The sequence below is a fragment of the Lepisosteus oculatus genome, chromosome 7 (genome assembly GCF_040954835.1).
Source record: "Lepisosteus oculatus isolate fLepOcu1 chromosome 7, fLepOcu1.hap2, whole genome shotgun sequence".
In the NCBI taxonomy this organism is placed as follows: domain Eukaryota; kingdom Metazoa; phylum Chordata; class Actinopteri; order Semionotiformes; family Lepisosteidae; genus Lepisosteus; species Lepisosteus oculatus.
This window is the reverse complement of record NC_090702.1, coordinates 20,860,918-20,884,355: the sequence shown is the minus strand read 5'-3', so window position 1 is coordinate 20,884,355 and position 23,438 is coordinate 20,860,918. Positions and strand designations below refer to the sequence as shown.

Sequence of the window (23,438 nt, the reverse complement as noted above, 5' to 3'; positions counted from 1 at the left end):
CTAGGTCACTCAAGGACATTCACCTTCCAGTCCTTCAGCCACTGTACTGTTGCTTTGGTGGTTTGCTTTGGGTCATTGTCATGTTGAAAGGTAAACCATCTTCCCATTTTCAACTTCCTGGCTGAGGGCTGCAGGTTTTCTTCAACAGTTTGCCTGTGTTTTGCACCATCCATCTTCCCTTCTATCCTGACAAGTGCCCCAGTCCCAGCTGAAGAGAAACACCCCCACAAGAGGATGCTGCCACCACCATGCCACCTTTACTGTAGGAATGGTCTTCTTTAGGTGGTCAGATGTATTGGGTTTTGACCAGACATACAATTTTGCATTCTGGCCAAAAAGGTATATTCTGGTCTCATTTGACCACAGCACCTTTTGCCACTTGGCCACAGAATCTTTAAGGTGCTTTTTAGAAAAATATAAACGTGACTTGATGTGGCTTTTTTTAAAAAGTGTTTTTTTCGTGCCACCCTCCCATACAGGCCAGATTTGTGGAGTGCTTGTGATATTGTGCACACATGCATACCATGCCCAGTCTTTGCCATAAAGGCCTGCAGCTCGTTCAATGTTGCCATTGCCCTCTTGGTAGACTCTCTGATCAGTCTCCTTCTTGCTCGGTCATCAAGTTTGGAGGGACGGCCTGTCCCAGGCAAGGTTTATTTTCACTTGGCTAATGTGGGTTACTGTATGTAAATAAAAATGGAACAAGCCTAATTAAATTTGTTTTTATTTTCGGATGTCATACAACAAAAGGTACAAATTTTGAAACGGGGTGGTGACATTCTATAACCACTGTATACTGTACAGTATTCAAGTGCCAAAAAATAGACCTTTAAAAAAGCTGTAAACATGAAATACTGTATATCTTACTGAAAGAGTAACACAAAATTGCTACATAAAAACAATGCAGAGGTTTTAGAAATGTCTCTGCTCTTCAAACAAGATCTGTAACTAAAATCGTAATCCTATTTTGTGATTGATTTGGTCAATTAATTTTCTGTATGCCTTTATGAAGGGATACTTGTTTTTTGGCACTATATATTTCTGAAAGTGTATTTAGGTAATGCAATGCAGGGTGAACAAAAGATTCAGCTCAAGCATGGGGCTGATGTCATCTGTCTCTGCAAAGTGTCATGTATTCTTAAATGATTTTCAAGGAAATATCCAATGGGTTCTACCAAAGGGTCAATAGAAATCGACCTCTTGAAAAGGCAGTTAATCAGCTTGCTTTGTGTTACAGTGTGTGAGTGAGGTGGGCTTTCAACAGTGACCAACAAGGCATGAAAGTTTTTTTTAATCGAATGTCAGAGCTGTCTTCTGTGGTGGAAACTCTGTTTGGGACAGGTAGCAGAAAATAAATTAAGCCCTTTTGTTTGTACCACACGTTTCCTGCATTTTTTCTAACAGGTAGTTTTTAATTAATTATTTTGGTATGTAAAAAATCCGAACATGTTTTGGGGATTTAAAGTTAGAGTTTGGTCACTTTACTTAAAAGTCATTATTCCATCTGTTGTATTGTGGTAGAATTCTCAAGGACCCTAGTTTGCAGAGTCCTGGGAAATTATTCAACATATGGCAAAACTGCTCAGAACAAATATGAGCGAATAATATTATAAGTAAAGTAAACTCTGCTTATTGAGAAAAACAAAATCCATAAAGGTGGTGTCTTGTTTTTCAAACAAGGGCAAACGTTTACATGATCTGTGATCTGCAGAAGCTGAGAAAAAAGTTGTCCATATCCCTTCTTCAGAAGAAAGAAGAACCTCTTGGCTAGTTTCTGTTTAATTTAATGAGCCATCAATGCTGCTGTAAGGCAGTCTCTTGAAGCCAGGTAATTACTGCATTACAAAACTACAGCTGGTACCTGAAGCCTTGAACGCTGTGCTCCAGCTTTCCTGTCAGTTACCGTGACAACAGGAAAGTGAGGAGGTCATTTTCTTTGCCGAGCTGTCTTCAGGCTCCAATCCAGGTTTCATTAAGTGACAATATGCTGAAATGGCATTTAGGCCTGTTTGTAAGAAAACTACAGGGCACATTCTTTTGTGAAAGGGTACAGTAAATGGCGAAAGGAAAAAAATACATCTTAATAATCTTATTAATAATCTTTCAGATTTCTTGATATACAGGTAGCTTCATGTTTGTTATTACGAATGCTCATGTATTGTTTCAGTAAAATGTTATGTTTCAGTGTTTAGAATGAAAGGAATGTTCTCTTAGGAGTTTAGCATTTAGACATAATAGAACTGCTCTGCTCGGATTTCTCAGCATTCTAGAGTTAAGGAAGTTCCATTGCCTTTTTTCTCTTAACTGTAGACTAGGAAGACTTGTAAAACTTTTTGAACTACTCAAAATTCAGTCAGTACAAAAAAAATTACATTATTCGAAAACTCTTAATGGGATTTTCATAGTACTGAAACACAAAATGGGTATGTAATATAATTAGGAATAAGTAATATGTTTATTCCATGCTGGAAAAAAAGAAGAAAGAAAACACAATGTTTCGGCGGTGGAGCTTTCTTCAGGTGTGAGCAACCTGAAGAAGGCTCCACGGCCGAAACGTGTTTTCTTTATTCTTTTTTTCAGCATGGAATAAACATATTACTTGTTCCTTTGCAGCCTACGCATGCTGACGCAGCTACCCACCTGTAATATAATTATACAGATAAATACGGTAAATAAATTCAGAGACCGAATTATAGTCTGAAGTGCTTTGAGTGTGTGAACAGTATGTTTGTGCAAGAAAGCATCTATGCTATCTTGAGACAAACTCCAAACCCCCAATTATAAAAAGGCCGGGCTTTCCTCTGTAGCCCAGCAGACCCAGAATAAGCTTTGTTTGGTATTTCTGGGTTTCAGACCCCAGGAGTATTTCAGCAATATCACCTGCAGTGACATCTGTGTGCACTAAGTCTTCCTGCATATCCCTGCTCTCTGGTGTTTATACCTGTTTCCCTAATTGCACTTACAATAATCCATCTCACCCAGTGACATTACTGTAGGTAGGTGGGCTTAGGATCCAATGGCACACTGGTGATATTTTTACATAGAATATAATTTTTGCTTTTATCTTTTCCATGTAATATTTTCTGCTTCCTGTTTATGCTCTGCTTTGTACGTATGTGTGTTTTTTTCTTGTTTCTTCTGCTCAGATTAGTGTTTTCTACATCCAACTATTATAGTAACTATTCCACTAAAATCATCTTTGAGAAGGCCAGTGAAGGCAAGAAAATGCGATAAGATGATGTGCACAGATTTCACAACAAAACTTTTGCTATGTTGGAGTCTTGCAGCAGTGTTTTCAGAATAAAGCTCGCTGCAATAGTAAGTCATCTTATCCAGAAACTACATTGCTGCTATTACATTTTGTGGCCATATACAAATGCAGTTTACAGTATACAGTATAATAAAATAAGTTTTGATATTTTTAAATTCACTGTGAAGACAGCAGTGATGAAGTGGAAGTGGAATTTTGAAATCAAAAATTGAAACAATAAATCAATCAGAGGAAAATATTTAGCGCAGTCTGCCAAATAATGGAATAAAACTTTTGTGCTTTTGTGATGAAAACATTTAACAGATAAAAATCTAGTCCATGTTTATGAGGTATTTTTGAGTGCAGGTGCACTACTTCCAGATTTTTCTTTTAGCTTGTTGATTGTGAATTGCTGTTTTGTTTACAGCAAAAGGTACTAATTATCAAAACTTCAAAGCCCAGTTTTAGGCCAAAGATGATAACCATGAAACATTAAAAGACCCATAGTCTTTGAAATTTCTGCCAAACTTCTAAGCAATTATATTTTCCAACGTTTAATTTGGTTCTTGTTTCAAAGTGCAGTCTACAGATATTAAAATAATTCAGTGGAGGTCAAAGAGTGAAGATGCTTATTGAGCTCTGTAAATTAAAGTTTATTAGTCTGAGAATGAGATATGTCAGTAGTCTCCTACAGGTGTAATTCTGCATGCTTTGGTGGAAAGTTGAACAATCTCCACTGTGTACGAGTCTCCCAGAGTATCGCAGGAAGCATCGGGATGCGTCCTAGTTCTTTCACTGATGCCTTATGTACAGTACCAAAATGACTTGCATTCAAAATGCAATGAAACATATGTTAAAGATACATATGATATAGGTTATATTTTGTATGGTGATATAAGAAAACATCTAAAATACCACAACAGTGTGAGAAGTTATCCAGTTTACAAAATGATACAAGGTAGATCAGGTGAAGAATTGCAGTCCAGAACACGTGGTAAAACTAAAAATCAAATGGGCGGCAGTGATAAGGTTCTGGCCCTGTAACGGGAAGGTGATGTGTTTAAATCCCAGGTGAAAATACACAACTTTATAGATGTGTGCAAGCATGCTGTAAGTCATTCTGGATAAAATTGTCAGCCAAACAAATACATTTAAATAAAAGGGGTCTAAGATTCCACAGGAGCTAGCATGAATTAATAATGCAGTGGTAATAACAGATTATAAGTTGCAAGCAAGTAGATTTTAGATTTGGAATCCCAAAAAGTCAGAGATGGGGCAGTCATAAAAACATACTGTACTGTAAGAGCTTACGAAGAAGAGGAAGCCATTTGGCCCATTCAGTCCATTTGCTAGATAGTAGCTAGTTGATCCAAAGATGCCACCCAAGTTTTGATTCCTTAAAATCATGATGTTCCCAGATATCTGGTTCTGCTACATTGGTACTGAGGAGGAGCATGAGAAGGAGGAGAATGAAATAGAAGCAATACCTAAGAGGCCCCTAAAAGATGACAGAAGAATCGTTGGGGGTGAAAGAAGAGACACAGGACTGGATATATGAGGGGGTATTGCAGGCAAGAGCAGTACTGTAGGTCAGAACAAGAATGCTCAATTTCCTAGCGTAGCTCAGACTGGCAAATGTTCTATAAGAGTACATGAGTAATACAAATTTGTTTTGTTGTGCTTGTAATCCTATCTCTTCTAAAACCATGGCTTGAGATTTTTGTTGGCATATTGCGTTGTGTGATATGTCACCTCTACAGGATGCAGAGCTGCTGTTCTCTCTTTTGTGAGTCACACTTCAATGTAATTGTTTTACTGTATGTGATCTAAGATCCAGACGTATTGTAAATAAGCTTTCACCTGATATTTCCCATTGCATCCTCAGTAACAGAATTTACTGTTAGGCAACCCATCACAACTAATTCATTTTTTTGTTGGCCTGTGTATTAACAGTCAGCTCTGGATGAACTGTAAATGAAAGATGTAGTTAATCTATACAGTGATTATACTGTACATCAATAAGTAGTGAATTAAGTTAGAAATAATTTCTGTGTGTTGTTTAGATAACATAACACTCAATCTTATGTAGATATCTCCTGTGATGAAGGTAGGGAGGGTTTACGTTACATGTGTAAAGAGCAAGTAGTGAGCAAGTTCCTTCCGCAGGTGAAAAGAGCAATGTACAGTAAACATAATGCAGTCACCACTAGCATCCACCAAGCTTCCATTTCACACTTTAGTCTGGCCTTGCTTGTGAGCGCGTGTGGTCAATTATCTCAAGCCTTTTCATTGAAATTTGTGAGTAAGCCATATTGCAATTGTGTCAGGGAAGTACCTTAAGGCTTTATTGTTTGTATTATTTATATGTATTTTATTTTTTTATGAATTATTGAAAAGTGTGCGGTATAGGAGAATGAAGTGTACAGTTTTTACAAAATTGTTAAAGGGGAACTAGAGTCCCAGTGTCTGAGTGGTTCTTAAATCTTGGTAATAAAATTAAATTCATGACGATGTATGGAAAAGTTTTATAAATTTTAAATCAAGCACAAAATCTTGAACTTTGTGAAAGTAATGTAAGTTGCCATATTGTTGCAAACCCCTGGTCATGCCACAAGATCGAGAGTTCCCACAAATTGAGACTGACTAATGTAATGCAGTGTATGAGCGAATTATGTACAGGTTGTTTAAGTAGGATTCATTTATTGGCAAAATTGTCTCAAATCGAGAACAATATTTCTATTGGATTAAAAGAGATGTCTTCACAAGCCTGTTTGTTTACAATGCAGAAGTGGCGTATCACTATCACTGGACATTTTGTTGCCTTATTCTGAATCGCAGAATGTGGCACTGCGCATACGTGGAAATGTAGTCTACCTGTGATGTAAATTGGAGGTTCTATAAGTTATTGTGCATATTTTACTTGTGTTGTGGTTTGAAATGCACTAATCAGTGCTGATTCTTTCTAACCGGGAATATAAAAATGACATTGCAGTTCCCCTTTAAAAGTTCATTCTTTCTGATTTAGTGTATTGTATATTTTCAGTGTGGGCTATATTTGGTGTTTATTCAAATTATAGGGTTCCAAAAATGTTTTTTTTTAATTTACATCCTTTCTCTCCCCAAACATATAGAAAGCAGCAGCTGTTTTCTCCTGTTTTTGTTCTCTATCAACTCTGTGATCTGCACACAAACCTGATAAGCATATAAGAACCGTGGTGAGCCTGCAGTTCTGCTCTCTTCTCTCTCCTTCCTCACTTGCAGACTCAACTAAGGCAAATAAGGCAGGATTGCTGTTGGCACGAATGGTAATTCTCTATATGTATTCACAAAGGCTACAAGAGGGTTGCTTCTTAATGATGTACTGTAAGGTTCAGGTTATATAAGGACAAGATGACCTGAACCCTTATGTATCCCAGAGAGTGGGAGTATGCACTATGCTGGTTGTGCATGTTTTTACTGTAATATACTGTAAGATACCACTTCACTAAGAAACTGTGTAGATAAAATTGGCAGAGCTGCTTATATACAGTAAGTCTATTAAGAAAAAGAAGAAAACTTTTTAAACCCAAGAGAGTCAGTAATTATGTATGTTTAATTGTTCTTATTTATTGCTTAAACCGCTATTTTACATAATGAATAATTTGTTACCTAAGTTAGACTGGAAAGTAGCTAAGAATACATTAAAAAACCCCACACAATTTAATCTGAAAAGTAAAATAAAGAATCATTGTATTATCACAAGAATATGATCTGCAATAATGCACTCTATTTGGAGAATGTTTAACAGTATGTATGTTATTTGTCATAAAAACATTTGAAAATAGCTACTGGATAGTAGCCCTTATTACCCTTATTTTTTTAAAAAGCCCAGCATTCCTTATACTACAGTATATGGTATAGTGAAATATAGTAATCCACACAAGAAATATATGTTTTTATGGCATTTTTCTATTTCATAAAGGAAAACTAAATTGAATGAGTTTCAAGGCCTCTGGGACTCTTGAAAAACTCCTTCACTCTATTTAATTTTTTTTGCTGAATTGAGCTTCTCTTGGAGATACACATGGGCAAGCCCACAGTTTTTGCAAGCTTCCTTTTGCTCTTCTGAGCCATTTGCATGATTTGCTTGCTCCTGAGTCCTTGTGGCTCCTCTGTGATTTCTTTTCATATGGTGCCTTGTCTGTATCACAGCTTTTTTTTTGTCCTGGTGCTCTTTTTGTACCCAAAGGGCAGCTGATAAAAATTCATTATCTTCCAAGATGCTGTAAAATCAATTTATTGCTCATGAAATTAAAATAACTGTTATCTGTTTTCATGTGTTGATGATGGATTCTGAGCTGTGCTTGTTCTTTGTGTAAAGAGCAATTGAAGACTTAGATTTTATCAATGGGCAGCACGCACATACTGAACAGACTCACTTTTTGTCCTCTGTTGAAGTTCATTTTAAATTACTTACACTTGACCTGGTCATACATGACTTGAAGAAGCTGCTCAGTTCTATAATGAGATTCAGCAAGTTCAGACATTCAAAAATCCCTTCAATTCTGCATTTGCTGTTCAATTACAAACCTGACTTACAAACCTGAAGTGAAGTGATTTGTAATTTCAATATCTCAGTTTTATTCTATTAAGAAAGTACTATTCCTAAAGGAATTTCATCTTGGAATACTATAAATACAAATCCTGTGCTTTCGATTGTCATAGGCACTCATTTCATAAAAATGGGAAAACTTGGTGATTGATGTCTGATAAGTATTTATGGTTGAATTAATTTTTCTTTGAATACAAATTGAATATTGCACCAGTAACATATTTACATATTGTAGCAATGCAGAGTAGTGGTCTGGACTCTGGACTCAGAATCTTGCAAGAGACGCAGCTGTTGAACGCTTCACCAGTGTTCTGTGCCTTGCTCAAGTATGCTGCCTTGCTGAATAAATGATTCCACAGGTGTTCATTGTAAATGAGAATTTCTCCATGGATTTACCCGGTAAGATTAAGGTAAATGTTTGTTTTAAGTACTGTAAACATACAGTATAACATTTCCTGTCAACAATTAAATTAATCCTTCCCCCCAGAAATAGAAAACCATAGAAAACAAACAGCATTTATTGTGCAGGATCTTTCAGATGGTTTTGTTTGCTTGCATTGGTTAAGTGATGACATTTGAAAAGATGAGTATAATGGTTTGTGTCCATTAAACCATTTTGACACATTATATGGGGACATGAATTGCTCAGAAAAAAAAGAATTTGATTTGTTTTCTGATGGTCATCTAAATTGTGAGGGAAATGTTCATGATGTGCAGGCAGTGGACTGGAAATGTCATTTATAAACATCTTATGACACATTCAAAGTACAAGGTAGTTCTTCTCTCTAATTATAGCATTTAACGTTAGAGAGATCTCATGCTGAAAGATCAAGTGAGCTCTCTTATGATAGCTGATGCTTGTCGAATTCTGTTCTTTCTCTCTCTTCTTAATGCTGCGTATTTTCCATAGAGCTGTTGAATGTCTCAGTTGTTTGCAGAATACTTCAATCTTGCCCAAGATAATGGCATTCAGTTTTGAATTACACCATCAGACAATGTAATAGAGGCCTCACTTTGTAACAGTATCTAAGCAATAACATTAGTGTTTTCTTCACGCAATTTGTCATTTTTTTTATCTAAATCTTTCTAAAGTCAGACATTGCAAACAATATTGGCCAAGCTGTGCTTGTTTGAAGGATGTGCTTTAACAAAAATGTATGGTGCAGTATGTTCTGTTTATCTTCCACTGAACGATTTGCTAGTGTTTTAAAAATAGACTACATATGTACGATAGTTATACTGTATCTAGCATGCAACGTCCAGTACTGAATTAACAAGGACAGCTGCACTGGGCTACATCCAGAGCAAAAGTTTTCTTAGTCTATTATCTGTATCCATTTGTTCTTAATAAATGTGACATTTATGGTATTTCATAGAATATAAAAATTTGATCTTCTAAATTTCCATGCATTAATGAAGTACAATAAATATACGTGATGAAGAAAGAATGGCATGCTTAACAGTGAAATTTATACATGATTAACCACCATCCTCCTCTCCTTAGCTCCATCAATTTGTACGTCTTCAAAAATGTCCAGAAAATTCCTATGTTCCCTTTTGTCCCTGGTCTCAAGATGTGTTTCAGCACATAAAACCAATGTACAGTACTAACATTCTCCTGCAAAGAGCAACTCAAGAATTAAAAATTTGTGACTGTGCAACATTGGCTCAAATTTCTTGTAATTAATGTTTAATGTTAATGTTTCTTTATTAGCCCTATACAATTTCTTGCATTAGGAATTCATCTTTTCGCATACCCCAGCTTTTCTCCATGGAGACACAGACACAGACAGGGAGAGAAGCTTGGGGTCAGAGCGCAGGGTCAGCCATTATACAGCGCCCCTGGAGCAGTTAGGGTTAAGGGCCTTGCTCAGTGGCCCAATGGAGTAGGATTCCTCTGCCGGCCGCGGGATTTGAACCGGCAACCTTCCAGTCACAGGCGCAGATCCTTAGCCACAGAGCCACCGCTCCGCCTTAATTTATCCAATAATATTTTAAAAATCGTATTACTACCTTATATTGTTGCTGGCCTTTCTGTAAAACAAATTGAATAGGCCAATATGGTATAAACAAAACATAAGTGGCTGAATGGGGGAAATTGACCAATTAAAGAAACAAAACTTTCCATTGATTTTAAGTCCTGAGCATGTGTTAGACAGCTGAGAGATGCATACATTTATTTTAACACAGGGTGTATACTGCAAATTAATCCAAAGAAAGATTCAAAGTTATTTCACTTTCAGTCCATTTTGTTGTTTTTTGCTGCTGTACTGTTCGTGCATTGATAAATAAACCGTGATTGATTGATTGAATATTGACCCGTAAACATTTTATACAGTATAATTTGCACACAGTATGGGTGAGTTTTGTGACGTGTAACACAATATGAGATTGATAGTGCCTTCAACTGGGGAATCCTGGTTGTGAACAGCTAATGACAAAGCCCAGGTTCAAGACTGTGCTGTTGGGGATGTACAGTTCAGTCTTTACTTGCTGAGCTACTCTGGGAAACCCTTCCCCCCATAACACCGTCCCATTAATCTGTGACATTTTATCTTTCACCCATACTCACTAGTGACTGGACAGTTCTACCGATGTCTTTTCTCTTTTATTTTTCTCTTATCTCTTTTATTGGTTATTTGTATTAAAGTGATCTTCTGTTAACATAGATTATATTCTGTGCTACTTTGTACTTGAAGAGAACAGTTTTAATGTTTTACCTTGGACTTTGACAGTTTTCTTTTGAAGAGTACAAGATCAAATGCAAAAAAAAAAAACCTGCTGAATTGCATCTATTTTTCTCTGCGTGAATACAAATACAAAGCACAGTTGTAAAAAAAATCTTGAAGTATTGATTACAGAAATTATATTTTTGTGTGAGAAAATGCTGGCATTTGGCAGCTTTTTGGATTAATGAGCCAAGTTGTTGCTTGTGGTGGGAAATTCATTTCATTTGCGTTGAAGAGATTATCTAACAGCTGCCTTCTTTTAAAGCCTTGGGCCATGATGGCTTTATGTCCCACATGTAACGTGCCAAGCCCTGTGGCTGATTTCATATGGCAGTTGAGTATCAATTTGGGGGATAGTTCAGCACAAACCAACAGGAATGTAACTTTGGGTCTTGCTACAGTACTTATCCGGGTTGCAAAATGTCATTAAAAAGCTTTCAATTTCAAGTATGAAGGGGTTGGACTAGTGCTAGTGGTAAAGATATTTTTAAATATATTGAAAATACAACTGTGACATGAACGTCATTTTCACTAGTTGTTAAATACACTCTTAATAGCCTGCTCTCCAGGAAAACAAATCAGACTTCTTCTGCATCAAGGAATAGCAGCTTGTGCATAATCAACTTGCCATGGAAAGAGCAGTCTGAGTTGAGAGATCGCAAGAAGTGCTACAAGTGTTTCTCATCTGGCTTATTTCCATTGTCTTTTCGTGGGTGTGTTTTTTTTTACTTGTGCAATCTTCAATCTAATTTTATAACCCACTTCTTATCATTCCATTTAGCTGAGCTCCTGCTGTAGAAAACATAAACAAAGTGGTTTAAACCTGTATGGGGGCTAAAACTGGCAGTCAAAAGCTACCTGTGGTTTCTGCTGGGATGTGATGGATTTTGGTTTAACCCCAGATTGTGGCTTCAGACCTCAGACTGAGTACATTTCCAACTGTAGTGCTAGACAGGTGAATAACTTCCATTTGATTAAATTAATGTTTTAGCTTAAATGAAACAACTGAAAAGTTGAAACTAGGTAAGAAACAAAAGTTTGCCATTTCAGTTGTATCAAATGAATAATGTTTTTACGTCTGCGTCACCCCACTGAAAAGAATTACGTTTTTTTTCTACAGTATCTGATCTCATGTAGTCCAAATAGTTTTGACAGACAGTATATTTCTGCTTTACAGATGTGAAGACTACACCTTATGACTGGATACAAATTTGGCCAATAAAGAGGAAGTGGAGCGTTCAGCAGGAAACGGTGAAACCTGAATGGATGATTTTCTTTGATGGCGGCAGTTCCCAATGCTCCTCAGATGATATGCTGATTTGGATTACACTGGATGCGTCTCTCTGATTTTCTTCTCCCAGTTCAATCTGCAAGGCCTTAGAAGTATGTATTCCATGGGGTCCTTGAAGTTGCACAAAGGTGTGTTTTGGGGAAACGGCTTGACTGCCCGTTTGTAGCCCCCCCCCACTCCCCCCCTTCCCCTGCACTTTGGTTTTTCTGTTGTGTTCCCGGAGAGTTTTCAATTAACCAAGGAATGGATTTACCATCAGAAGCAAGCAAACATGGGAAGAAACCGTCAAGTCACAAGCTGGAAGATCAAAAGAAGGTAGGCCAATTTGGGCATTTTATACTTTAGTGGACTGGAGTCATGATGACTGATAATAGTAATAAGAGTAATCTTGCTTACATTTATTAAGCACTGAAGGAATGAAAACGGTTTTCGGCGTAATGTTTCTGTTAAAATGACTGTATTTTGCAATATAAAGGCAGCACTGCAGTCAATTAATATTACTGCCATGGTTAGTATAATAACTGACCTTCAGTGTTGTTCTTTGTGCAGAGCACAAATCATTGTACTGTATATTCATTTACAGTAATGTTCTGAAACTCATTTTCTATTAGTTGCTTGAGATTTCATTGAAGCTGATGACTAGTGTGTTCATTACAATCTTTCCCCTTTTCCTGTGTTTGAATGCAAGTGTCTGCCACCACATTGAATCACAAATAAAATGTAAAATTTTCCATTAGGAGACACATTTTATGCATGTTTTGTAATAACATTGTATTTAGGTCTCTATATGTCTACCTTTATACAATATTTGTTTTCAAATTACAGTATGTTGAGTATCCATACCTAAATTAACACAGACTTGATAGACTGAAATTCCTTTTACATGTCACATGAAAGATAAGGTTTAAAAGAAGCACTACAGGACTAGGGGTCCTTAATTAAGTTTGGATTGATGTCTAAAAATACTGTATAGAGATATCATAACAAACCAATTGATTTCAGATGCGTATCATGACTTATAACAGGATATTTCAATATGCCAGTTTATTAACTCATTTCTTTAAACGGATGAACTTGTTCAAAATGTGTTCCCAAAATATCAGGCTCAATTTATATATAGTTTTTCATTTTGCCTAAATTTGCAATTGTGTTTTCATTACAGTACATTTTGTACTGCTTGAAATTTGCAGCTTATATGTAAAATGTCACGGTGCTTAAAGTATAAGTATACAAGTATAAAAGAGTATACAATATTCTCTCAGTTATTTTACTTACAGTCATGCACAGTTCCTGTTTTTGTACAGTGGCATTTTTTAAAAATTAGTATGATTCTGAATTCCCCTGTGAAACAACTAATAGATTATTCAAAAGGAGTATGCATTTAAATGTTTGGAGCTGAAGCCTTATCACTCTAGTGTTTTTGGCTTTTTAAACACTTCCCCCCTCCATAGTTCAAAAAGAAAAAGAGAAACATATGTGGTCAATGCAGTTTTAATTACTTCTGCTTTACTTGTTTCAACTGCTTTGTTTGTTGTTTGAATACCTCTCAGACAAGACTTGAGAACTAGACATGAAACTCATTGTATGCAGACACACCGTCTCCTGTGATCCTACTGTGTGGAAAATGGCGTTGTGGAGATTTTTCTTCTGTTGACAGCAGTATTCAGGTCTAGTCTACAACGTTAAGTTTAATTGGGACAGTTCCCGATTTGCTGACCTGATTCTAAATAACGAACTTCAACCAGTAAATGCATTTATCTTCATCCTAGAACATCTGATTAGAATGGGCTCCCAGTAATAAATCAGATTTGACATTTGTTGTACCATTAAGTCACTATAAAATCATGCAGTATTCTTTTTCTACTGCCAAGAGACTGCTGAAGAGCTCTTTAATGCTGTAAGTAACACAAGCAAAGTGAGGGTAGACAGAATGGACATGTTGTTGTGCTGGGCTACACAGGTTGTGTCGATATCTTCAAAGAACACCTGCTACCCTCCAGCATTGGCAGTGAATCAGTGGAGAGATTGTTGTATCTGAAGTCTTAGCCTTCATACGAGCTTTTTATTAGAAAAAGCATTGCTAGAAGAAATTACATCTATCAATCACTGCAGTAAGTCATATTAAGGAACAACATCTCACTAAAGAGAAGTTTGTGTAGATTAGGGCCAGGAAAAAAACAATGGAGAAAAAACACAGATGCCTATGGAAAATAAATAAACGTGTAAATTTAAGCATATACTGTAGTTTCGATACCTTTTCTGTGGTTCATCAAATGCTTTGATTTGTGTGAATTGTACGTGTAGTTGTACTGTGAGTTTTATGGTGAGACATCTTTTATTTCTGATATTGGTATTTTATGATCACATGGGAATTATGTGAATACTGTACATGTACATTTTGAATTTCTTCTTTTTCTACCTCATTTTCATAATATAAAACTATTGTAATTAACTGTAACAGGACATTAATGCATTAACAAATAAATCAGTAATGTATACATGATGTCATTAGAACTGTGGCTTACATGGACAGTGATAAAACTGTGTTACAGTGCTTTACTGAAAGGAAACTTGAAATAATCAGACTCTTTGTGAATGTGTTAATACTGTCTTTTTACCTTGAGATTTAATTGAGTTTCAGATTAAGTAGCTAAGTCTTGATACGTTTCCAAAGTTATTTTGAATACTGACTGTACTGCTGCATCTGAACTCTGGATGAATTTGAGGTATCCTACAAATCTTGACAGATTATTCTGTATGAATATAGATCTACAAAAAAAACACATCACTTTGTAATGGCTCTGATGCCTTTCTACTGCTGTATCCATAGTGAAAGCCTAACTGAGGAGCGGCATCAGACTCATAACAACCCTCCCTTGGTTTGGTTTTTAAATAATAGTAAAAATGATCACGTGATGTCAAGGGATTGCACATATGATCACAGCAATTTTGGCTTAGGTCAAATGTAAGAGAAACAGGGACACTGAATTTGTAAAGTGTTAGTTTTAATTGTATAACTTGTCTTGAACCCAGGCTTATTTTTTAAACACGTTTCTCTTTTTAATTAATGAATGCTACCTACGGGATCAAAGTGTACAGGTCACTAACTAGTCCCTGTATTTCACGTCAGTTTTGGTGGACAAAATAATTATTTGAGATCCTTATAGTATTTTAAGGCTGTAGGAGGAGGAATTATGAACTGGAAGACTACTGTAGCTGCCTGGCCACTGTAAATTTTTACCGAACCCAAGAGATGTGATGACGTAATGGGATAAAAGTATCATTAAATATTAATAGAATGGTTATTGACAATTCTCATGGTGTTATTGAATTCAGAGATGCTTTATCTGTAGTATAATTTCTGTTTCCATTTCCAAAGGTTTTTGTACACAAATAAAAGTTAATTTTTATAGACTGTTTTTGGATATCCTAAAATACAATATTTAGCTTCACTGCTACAAGCATTGATTTAAATCCAAAAGAAGAACTATGATTTAGCTGGCCTAAAATTGATACTTTTATTTATATTTTCTGAGATTTTTTCACTGTATGTGATGTTTTCACTGTATATACTGAGAAACAAACAATGAGCTTTCAAGATTCAAGTAACAGCCTCAGAAACCTGGGAAAGAGAACACTGCCAAAAACCTACACAGCAGGTCAGCTGGAGAAGTGAGAAACTGCGTTACCAGCTGAATTAAGGGATTTTAGGTAGGCCAGATTGTGCAAGCACAGAGTGGAATTTAGCCACATCACCAAGGTAACACCTCTTCTTTTATGAACAGTGTCATGGGATCTCTTATAGCCAAGTTGTTTTAATGTTGCATCTAAAGAATGGAACCTCCTATAGCACAGTGTCTCTGTGTACCTTGCTGGGACATTAGTTTTGAAAATACTCTTCCTTCTGCACCAGAGGGATCAGTAGGTGACAAGAATCACCTACTAGGCTATAATGCATAAGCATATCGTATGCACAATACAGTATATGTATATCAGGAAAATGCATATCATTATGTATTTTAGACAGCTACAGTACAGTATATTGTTGTTTTTTATACTCATTTGGGCAATGATTGGAATAATACTGTACGTACATAATCCATTAGTTTAAGTATCAAAATTATGATTAATCAAAATAAAAAAGTATAGATGTTTTGATTTTCATTTTGATGAACGAAAAAATAGTAACTGTATACTATTGATGTTTCAGGGAGGAAAATCATACAGTTTAGAAGTTGTAGGTTGGAAATCAAAAACACTTTATGGAATATAAGATACAACTGACTCTGTAAGTTGAATTTAAATTTAAAGCATAATACAATATTTTTGGGAACTTTAAAGAATAGGCGAGACTAAATTCTACTGTCAGTTCAGGTATATATAAGGCTTAGAAGATTTTGAAAAGAAAATTAATTTTTATATCCTGAATAAGGTTAAAATGGTTAATAATCATGTTTGTCTTGTGAACAAAAAATCTAACTTGCACATAAACATTCTTCCCTTCATTTATCATAAGCAAATAAAAAGAAAAATTATGTGATGAAAGGCTGAACTATCATTAATTGTTGCGGAATGTTTTTGCACACAATTTGAGATGAACTGCACAAACAGTTGTGAAGCCTGAACATTAAGAAGGGGGTCATATATTTTATGGCTCTGCCGGGAGACAGTGCAGTCCCTATGAATATTTAATAGTCAAAGTGTGCCAAAATGGAGTGGCAGAAAGGCCATACAGTTGGCAGATTGTGATCATCTGTGCCTTCCATGCTAGCAGCCCAAACTGTAGACACAATAGATGTGTTTTAGAAATCTCTGAGCATAGTTGGCTGTGCTTCCTTGTTTTCTGGGTGCACTTATAACCGATATGCTTGACTTCCAGAGAATACCAGTTTCTGTGGAAGAAGCATGCATTTTCTTGGGGTACATGCTGAATTTGGTCATTTTTTACATTATATTTTTACAAACACAATGAGGCAGCAAGTACTGTAAATGTGTACTGGGGACTTGTCCTTTGTATTTCCACATCTGTATGCAAGATCTCATAGAATTTACCTTCACCTTTGGCACTGTTATACCTCACTGCTCACATTGTCCGATAAATATTGATCTTGTTCTTGTGCAATACACTGTATCACTTTTCTTTTTTAGGAGTTTCTGAACTTCCATCAATGGACAATAGTCTGAAATACACAATAAATATTAGAAAGCAGTCAGAGCAGTTAGAATTGTTTCTTTCACTCATGATCACCATAAAGGAACCATGCTGAGATTGCCTGTTAAAGGTCAGTAAGCTCTTTAGCACACAGCATATTGATTGTAACTGAGTATCTGGGCCTCCTTCTGAAATGTATAATTCGTAGTGTTCATTAGATTTAAAGAAGCTTATGTGAACATACAACATTTTTTTTTGAGTTGGGTGGGGTCACCCAGTACTTTTAGTACTGATTAAGTTTTCCTCATTTTAGGATCCTCAGTGAAAACATGCATGAATTCCCGTATTCTGTGTTTTTAATTAAAGTGTTGAAGACACTGTATTGATGAAAATGCAAAAGCAAATGTGTTTTGTGTATGACACTCAATAAATAATTCATGTTTGTAGCTGATATTGTAATTGCGATCTGTCTGACTTTTGAAGCTGTCTGCCGGATGTAGAGATTGGGGATTGGGGGCAGAGAGATCAAATTTAAAGCCCTGAAGAGGCATGTCTGTCCCAGTAATCTCAGTCCCATCAGTCCTGTGTTTTAGAAATGTTTTAGAATAAGAATACACACACAGGGCAATCTGCAACGCACACACACACACTTGCCAGCTTAGTTACACAACCGCAGTTGTCTTCTGGAGTCCTTGTGGGACTATACAACATATTCGAATGCTTTAAATACTGCATTTGCCAGCAATGGGTTAATTCCTTGTTAATTCCTTGCTTTAGGGAGCGCGTGCTACCTGTTAGTTAAAGGTAAAAACTTCCCAATTCTGTAACACGCTATTGCAGTCCAGTATTCCAGTTCCCAGCATTTCATTTTCTTAGATCTCATACAAATGTACTGAACTCAGTGTTATTTGGTTCTCATTGTTTTAATTCCCTGAGGACTCTAAAATATGCGGTTAGTTTAAGTAAACTGCAGAGTCCAAGAGAAAGCTTTATTGTTACCTTGTAATTTGCTCAACAGTTCCATAAATATTGTCACAACACCGGTTTTTGCTGGAACAAGAAAAATTTTCCTTTGTATTTAAACTGTCAACTTGTCGAACTTATTGCTTTCTGACACAGGTAACATTGCATATTTTAAGCATTTTACTTAATAGAGGTGACCTAGGAATAGTATTTTTATAAACACAACATTTTTTTCAGAGAATCTCTTAACATTTTAATTCATTAGGCTTCTACTGATGTATGATCAGTTTATTTGTGAATCATCATGCAATACAGCATCATCACTGATATCAAATATTGTACAAATTAATTTAATCTGAAAAATTAATGGGACTCAGACATCTGCAAAGACACGCATGGTGTGTCAGAGAAGGATATTTTAATGAGCCACAGATGTTTCTGAACTTGTCTGACATTATTGTATAATCTAATTTCAGAATACTCAGGAGTGGCTTTTATGTGAAGGATTCTTCCCATATACGGTTAAATCAACATCCTGCCTGTAAGATTTTTTAAATTACATTTGGGGGGTGTGTAGTGAATGAAAGAAAAACCCAAATAGTTAAATATATTATTAATGTGTTTTATGCTTTGAGTTTAATTGATTAATTTCCACATTTTATAGTAGTGAACAATTTTGGCTTTTTCAAATCTAATCCTTTTTGCAGTATGATCCTATTTAAAAGAAATTGCATTTCTACTGCATTCATCCATCTTCAAGTACTTAGAGGAGACTAACCTCTTAGACAATAGGCACAGGGCAGGATATACAGGTACAGCAGAAGGGGTGACAGTCCATAACAGGGCACTCATACTGGGAACAAGGTTTAGTTTTGCCAACTAACCTAGACTTTAGACTTTGGAAGAAACTGGACCCCTTGGTGAAAACCCACAACCATGCAGAGAACATACACAGAAGGTACAATATTGAATCTGCTCACCACTAAGCCACTATATGACCCTTCTACTTGATATTGTATTCATGTAGTAACTAATGCAAAGAAGCTACAACACCCCAGACAGTCAATTGCAAAACATTTGTTTTCCAAAACAACTGGGATGGCTCAAGAGCAATTGGGCAATGGATTCAAGTAAAAAAAAAGTTCACCCAAGAATGCTAAAATAGCCTCTTTTGAATTCTGTCTCATATTGATACAGAACACACTTTTTCATCTCAAGGGTTAAGCAAATGTACATTAGGAAGTACAATGCTATTAATTTTGTGAAAGGTATTAATTTAAAATGTGAGCTGAAAGGTGTTAACTCATTGCGTTCATAAATTCACTATTTTTGTGGTAATGTACCTGCATACTGTATACTGTAAAGTATTTTATCATGGAGGTGCATTTAAAAAAAATAAAACAGTGTAGCCTTAGTTTCAGAAACGTGCAGGCGATGTACGTGTATTAAATAAAAAGGTGCAGTGTATTTCAATTCTAATCTGTAAGTTATTATTTGATCTACAAGATAAAAGTGCGGTGTATGAGAGATAGTAGTGATCTCTATGGAAAAACCCTGCCAGCTTTTTAACCTTGCATGGATAAAATATTACCAATGTGGTTGTGTCATGTTTTATGCTGCTCACTAACCACTTTGATGTAGTTTGTGTTCAGTAGAAAACCATACTATAAAAACCTCGTTAGGTGAACTAATTTGAGGTGAGAGATTACCCCCCTCTCTCCCCCATTCATTGTACACACCTGCTCTCAATTTGTCTTCCTTGAACTACAAGGGACGTGAAACATAGAGCAGCAGTGTTTCTCACTCTCAGGCAAGAATAGTAGTGGTTAGGGACCAGAGCGTGTTGCACTATTTGTCAAATGCTTGTGGTGGGTCCACATCAGGCTTAGCAGGTGAAATGCATGAAATACAAGACAAGTAGAAAGAAGTGTTTGTTGTCTGTTCACCAGCTGAAGGCACTGTCAATGGGGTTAATCTTTTTCTACAAAGTTATTAGGAGACTGTTCAGGTTTTGGGAAAAGCAGGTGAAGACACTTCAATCAATCAAAGGTTATGTATCAAATGCACAATAATGCGGCGTGCAGCAGTAGTTGCTGGCAATGAAATGTCTTTTCTACGAGCTCACCGGGGGGGATAAAAATCACAAAATTAAAGTAACATAATGATAGATAATATTGCAATAGAAATTGAATAAGAAAAACTCAGACAACAAAACTCAATATAAATACCACACCCGAAGAAGGCTCCACGGCTGAAACGTTGTGTTTTCTTTCTTCTCTTTTCAGCATGGAATAAACCTATTACTTGTCCAATATAAATAGAGGTGCTATGTGTCCAGGGTTCTTGTTTAGCATTCTTGATCATTTTGTGTTGGGGTGAGGGGTGTAGGGCTCTTTTACTGTGGATTAATGATAATAGCTTCACTTCCCTGATACTGTATATCGTATTAATAAATGTTACTGAAAAAATGTATTCTGAGAATACAAAAAACATGCGAAAATGTAGAATTGATCATTTTAAAGTTGGCATGTGAGAAGCTAGCACGGCACGGCACTGCAGTTTTTAAAATCGCAGCCCGGGGGCCCTGGGTTTAATTCTGAATCTGAGGTGCTATCTGTGTGGAGATGTGCTCCAGTTTCCTCCCTATAGTCCAAACACATACTGGTAGGTTAACTTGCTTCTGGGAAAGCTGGCCTTCATGTGAGTGTGCGTGTCTGTGTCTGTCTGTGCCCTGCCTTGCACCTGTTGCTTGCTGTTGCTTGACCCTGAATTGGATGAAGTGGTTAGAAAATGTATGTATGGATAGCTTTGTGAAACATTAATAACTTAATTATCTAATATGTTTCTCTTTAGATCATTAATAGACACACTTTTTGCATCATACTTTTTACATACTTTGCATTACTGCAAAGAAATGCTATATATATATAAATTTGGTATCCTTTTGTATGCTTGTTTTTATCTTCACTTGTTTAGAAATGTACAATATACAGACAAGAAGACCTGCTAACCTTTAGGCATTATGAGAGCTTTCAGTCAGTTGTGCTAATCTTGACTAATAAGGACAATGATTTCAGTTCAGTAATTAAAAGTTAACTGTGAATGCAACTCAGAAGACCTCACTGATCTTTAGGATCAGGGATGATCGGATTTTATCGAACTAAAAATATTATTTTTACAGTCTCGCACTGTTGAGGCAAGGAGCTTTCATTGAGTACAAATGAGCAAGGAGTTGTTGCTGTTGATGCTGATACTGGTTAGCTTTTCTTTCCTCCTTTGTGTGATCTTGACTGCAGCTGTCTACTGCTTTCTGCAGCTGCCTACAGGGAGCTTTGGCAAACACTTGAGAACTTTATTTATTCATGGATAAGTCATTGTTTTTTTAAAAAAAAAACAGCAAGCATGTGTTTGAGCTTACGAAGCACAGTACCCTAGTAGTATATTACCCTCATTATCCTACCTTTATAAGGGTACTGTATAATGCCTTCAAATATTAAAGATCTAAAGGGGTGTTTTGTCAATGTTTTTGTTTTATTTATTAGCTATTGAACCTGTTGGCTGTTTTGTCCAGTCGTGATCGATGTGAAGTCTTTTCTTGACATTATTGTGAAGAAAATGTAAATCAATTGGAATCTAATATTAAACTGATGACATGAATGCTAGCCTCAATGCTTACTTTTATGAGGAAAAATTGTTACCACCTCATTTTCTACAGTTCCACAGAAGATGTTGAAATGGTTTGGTGTGAATGCAGTGAGGGGTTAGCAGTGGCACAACCTTAAGTGACAGCTGTGAAATGGAAAGCAGAGAAAACGTGTTAAAACCTGATGGAATGAAAGACAAATATTGTTTTAATCTTTTTTTTAAATGAAAGTCATTTATGCAGCTTTCAGACCTTTGCCTACGCTGCTCCAGAAAATATATTTTTGTAATCGCACTTTCAAATACCAATGCGCTGAGGAAATTTAATTTGTGTTACAGTATGGTTAAAATTCTGGGAAATCATAATGAAACATGATTCCATGACCCCAACGAACAAAGCACAAAGCAAATGTGGTTCCTTTTTGAAACCTGATTGAATTACTCAGAAGCTTATAGTAGGTCGGAGATCATAGTGACTATATCTGTCCTGGATTGAGGGTGTCTGCTAAGCATATAGATAATGATGAAGTTCATTTCTGCAGATAATGTACCCTTACTTATTTTTTTTATTATTTGAGATATGAGACCTAGTCCAGTGAATGGAAAAGGAGAGATATTGCAGGGAATAAAAGAGAGTGAGGGTTTATCTCAAGTTTTCATGATTTCTGTTGCACCCATTGTGCATTTCAATGAGATCTTGGTGGGCTGCTTTGTTCATGAAAGGTCTGGACTGGGAAGATGGAAGGATTGACAGAACAGAACATATTTGCACAGAGGTTATACTCTTTGAGTTCAAAGCCTTTTTTTAACTCTGCGAGACAGACATGTTCGAAGATATATGATTTTGAAGCTGTGTTCAACCTTGTGATGCCATCCAAAAAATCCTCTATCACAAGGAAATTCATTCCTTGCTTTAAATCTTATGTAGTTAATACCATGTTTTCCTTATCGTGAAGCACCTGCTAGCCAGATCCTAAGATTGTTTCTGCTGCTACAGTAGGTTGTGTTTCACATTGATTGTATTAGTGCTGTGATTCAGACATACTAGATTTATTATTAACTGTAATGTCTGTGAAGGCTTTGAATATTTTTTCTTAGGCATTCTGGCCTATTGCCTAAATCAAGTGAAATACATACTGTGCAGCCTTTGCCATTTTGTTGGTTAGGGATTTGGTTAAATACTTCTGTAATATGAGAGCATGAGTTGAAAGATCCCAAGCCAGTAATGTTACACACAAAAGCAGAAAGAACTAGACTTCTACAATGAGTAAAATAGTAAAGCACATTTCTAGTGTTTTATGTCAAGCGGTTGACTCACTTTTACAGAAGATCTAGAAATAGATGGAAAAACCTAATAAAATCCTTGACTATTGAGTCTGTATTTGAAATATATCCTATAGATTCTGTATGTCATTAGAGAAAAGACAGCTCTCAAGTATTCTGAGTTTAAACTGTCTATGAACATATATCTGGCCACATCATGTTGGCAGACACACTACATCAGAGAAAATGTGTAATCCAACAAGGGCCTCTCTCCAAGCATTTGTATGTACTGTATGCTTTGCTATACATTTGTTGAAGTGTGTAATATGTCCACTAGAGGAAGAATAAATTATTTTTAAGTCCGAAGCAGAAAAAAGTGCTGGCTGCTTTCTAAAAACAAATATTTCAGACCAGAATTCCAAAGGAGCTGTTTCATGCCTTTTATGTTGTGCTGTTATTTTTAATCCAGTTTTTCAGAATGCATTAAGTAAAAACAGGTGGTAATTGTGAGGAATCCACTGTTGAACTTAATACAGTGTACTGTATGACAGTTCTCC

At 36.1% G+C, this 23,438-nt stretch overlaps 1 protein-coding gene across 1 annotated transcript in view; it reads left to right on the top strand.

Annotated features, from left to right (window-relative positions):
- The window catches only part of nav3 (neuron navigator 3), a 350,214-nt gene that overhangs the window by 8,877 nt on the left and 317,899 nt on the right, over positions 1-23,438 (top strand). The window contains exon 2 of the mRNA XM_015352852.2: positions 11,748-12,176. Coding sequence (XP_015208338.2) covers positions 12,105-12,176 — 72 coding nt within the window. The 5' untranslated portion in view covers positions 11,748-12,104. The remainder of the gene's footprint in view (positions 1-11,747; positions 12,177-23,438) is intronic.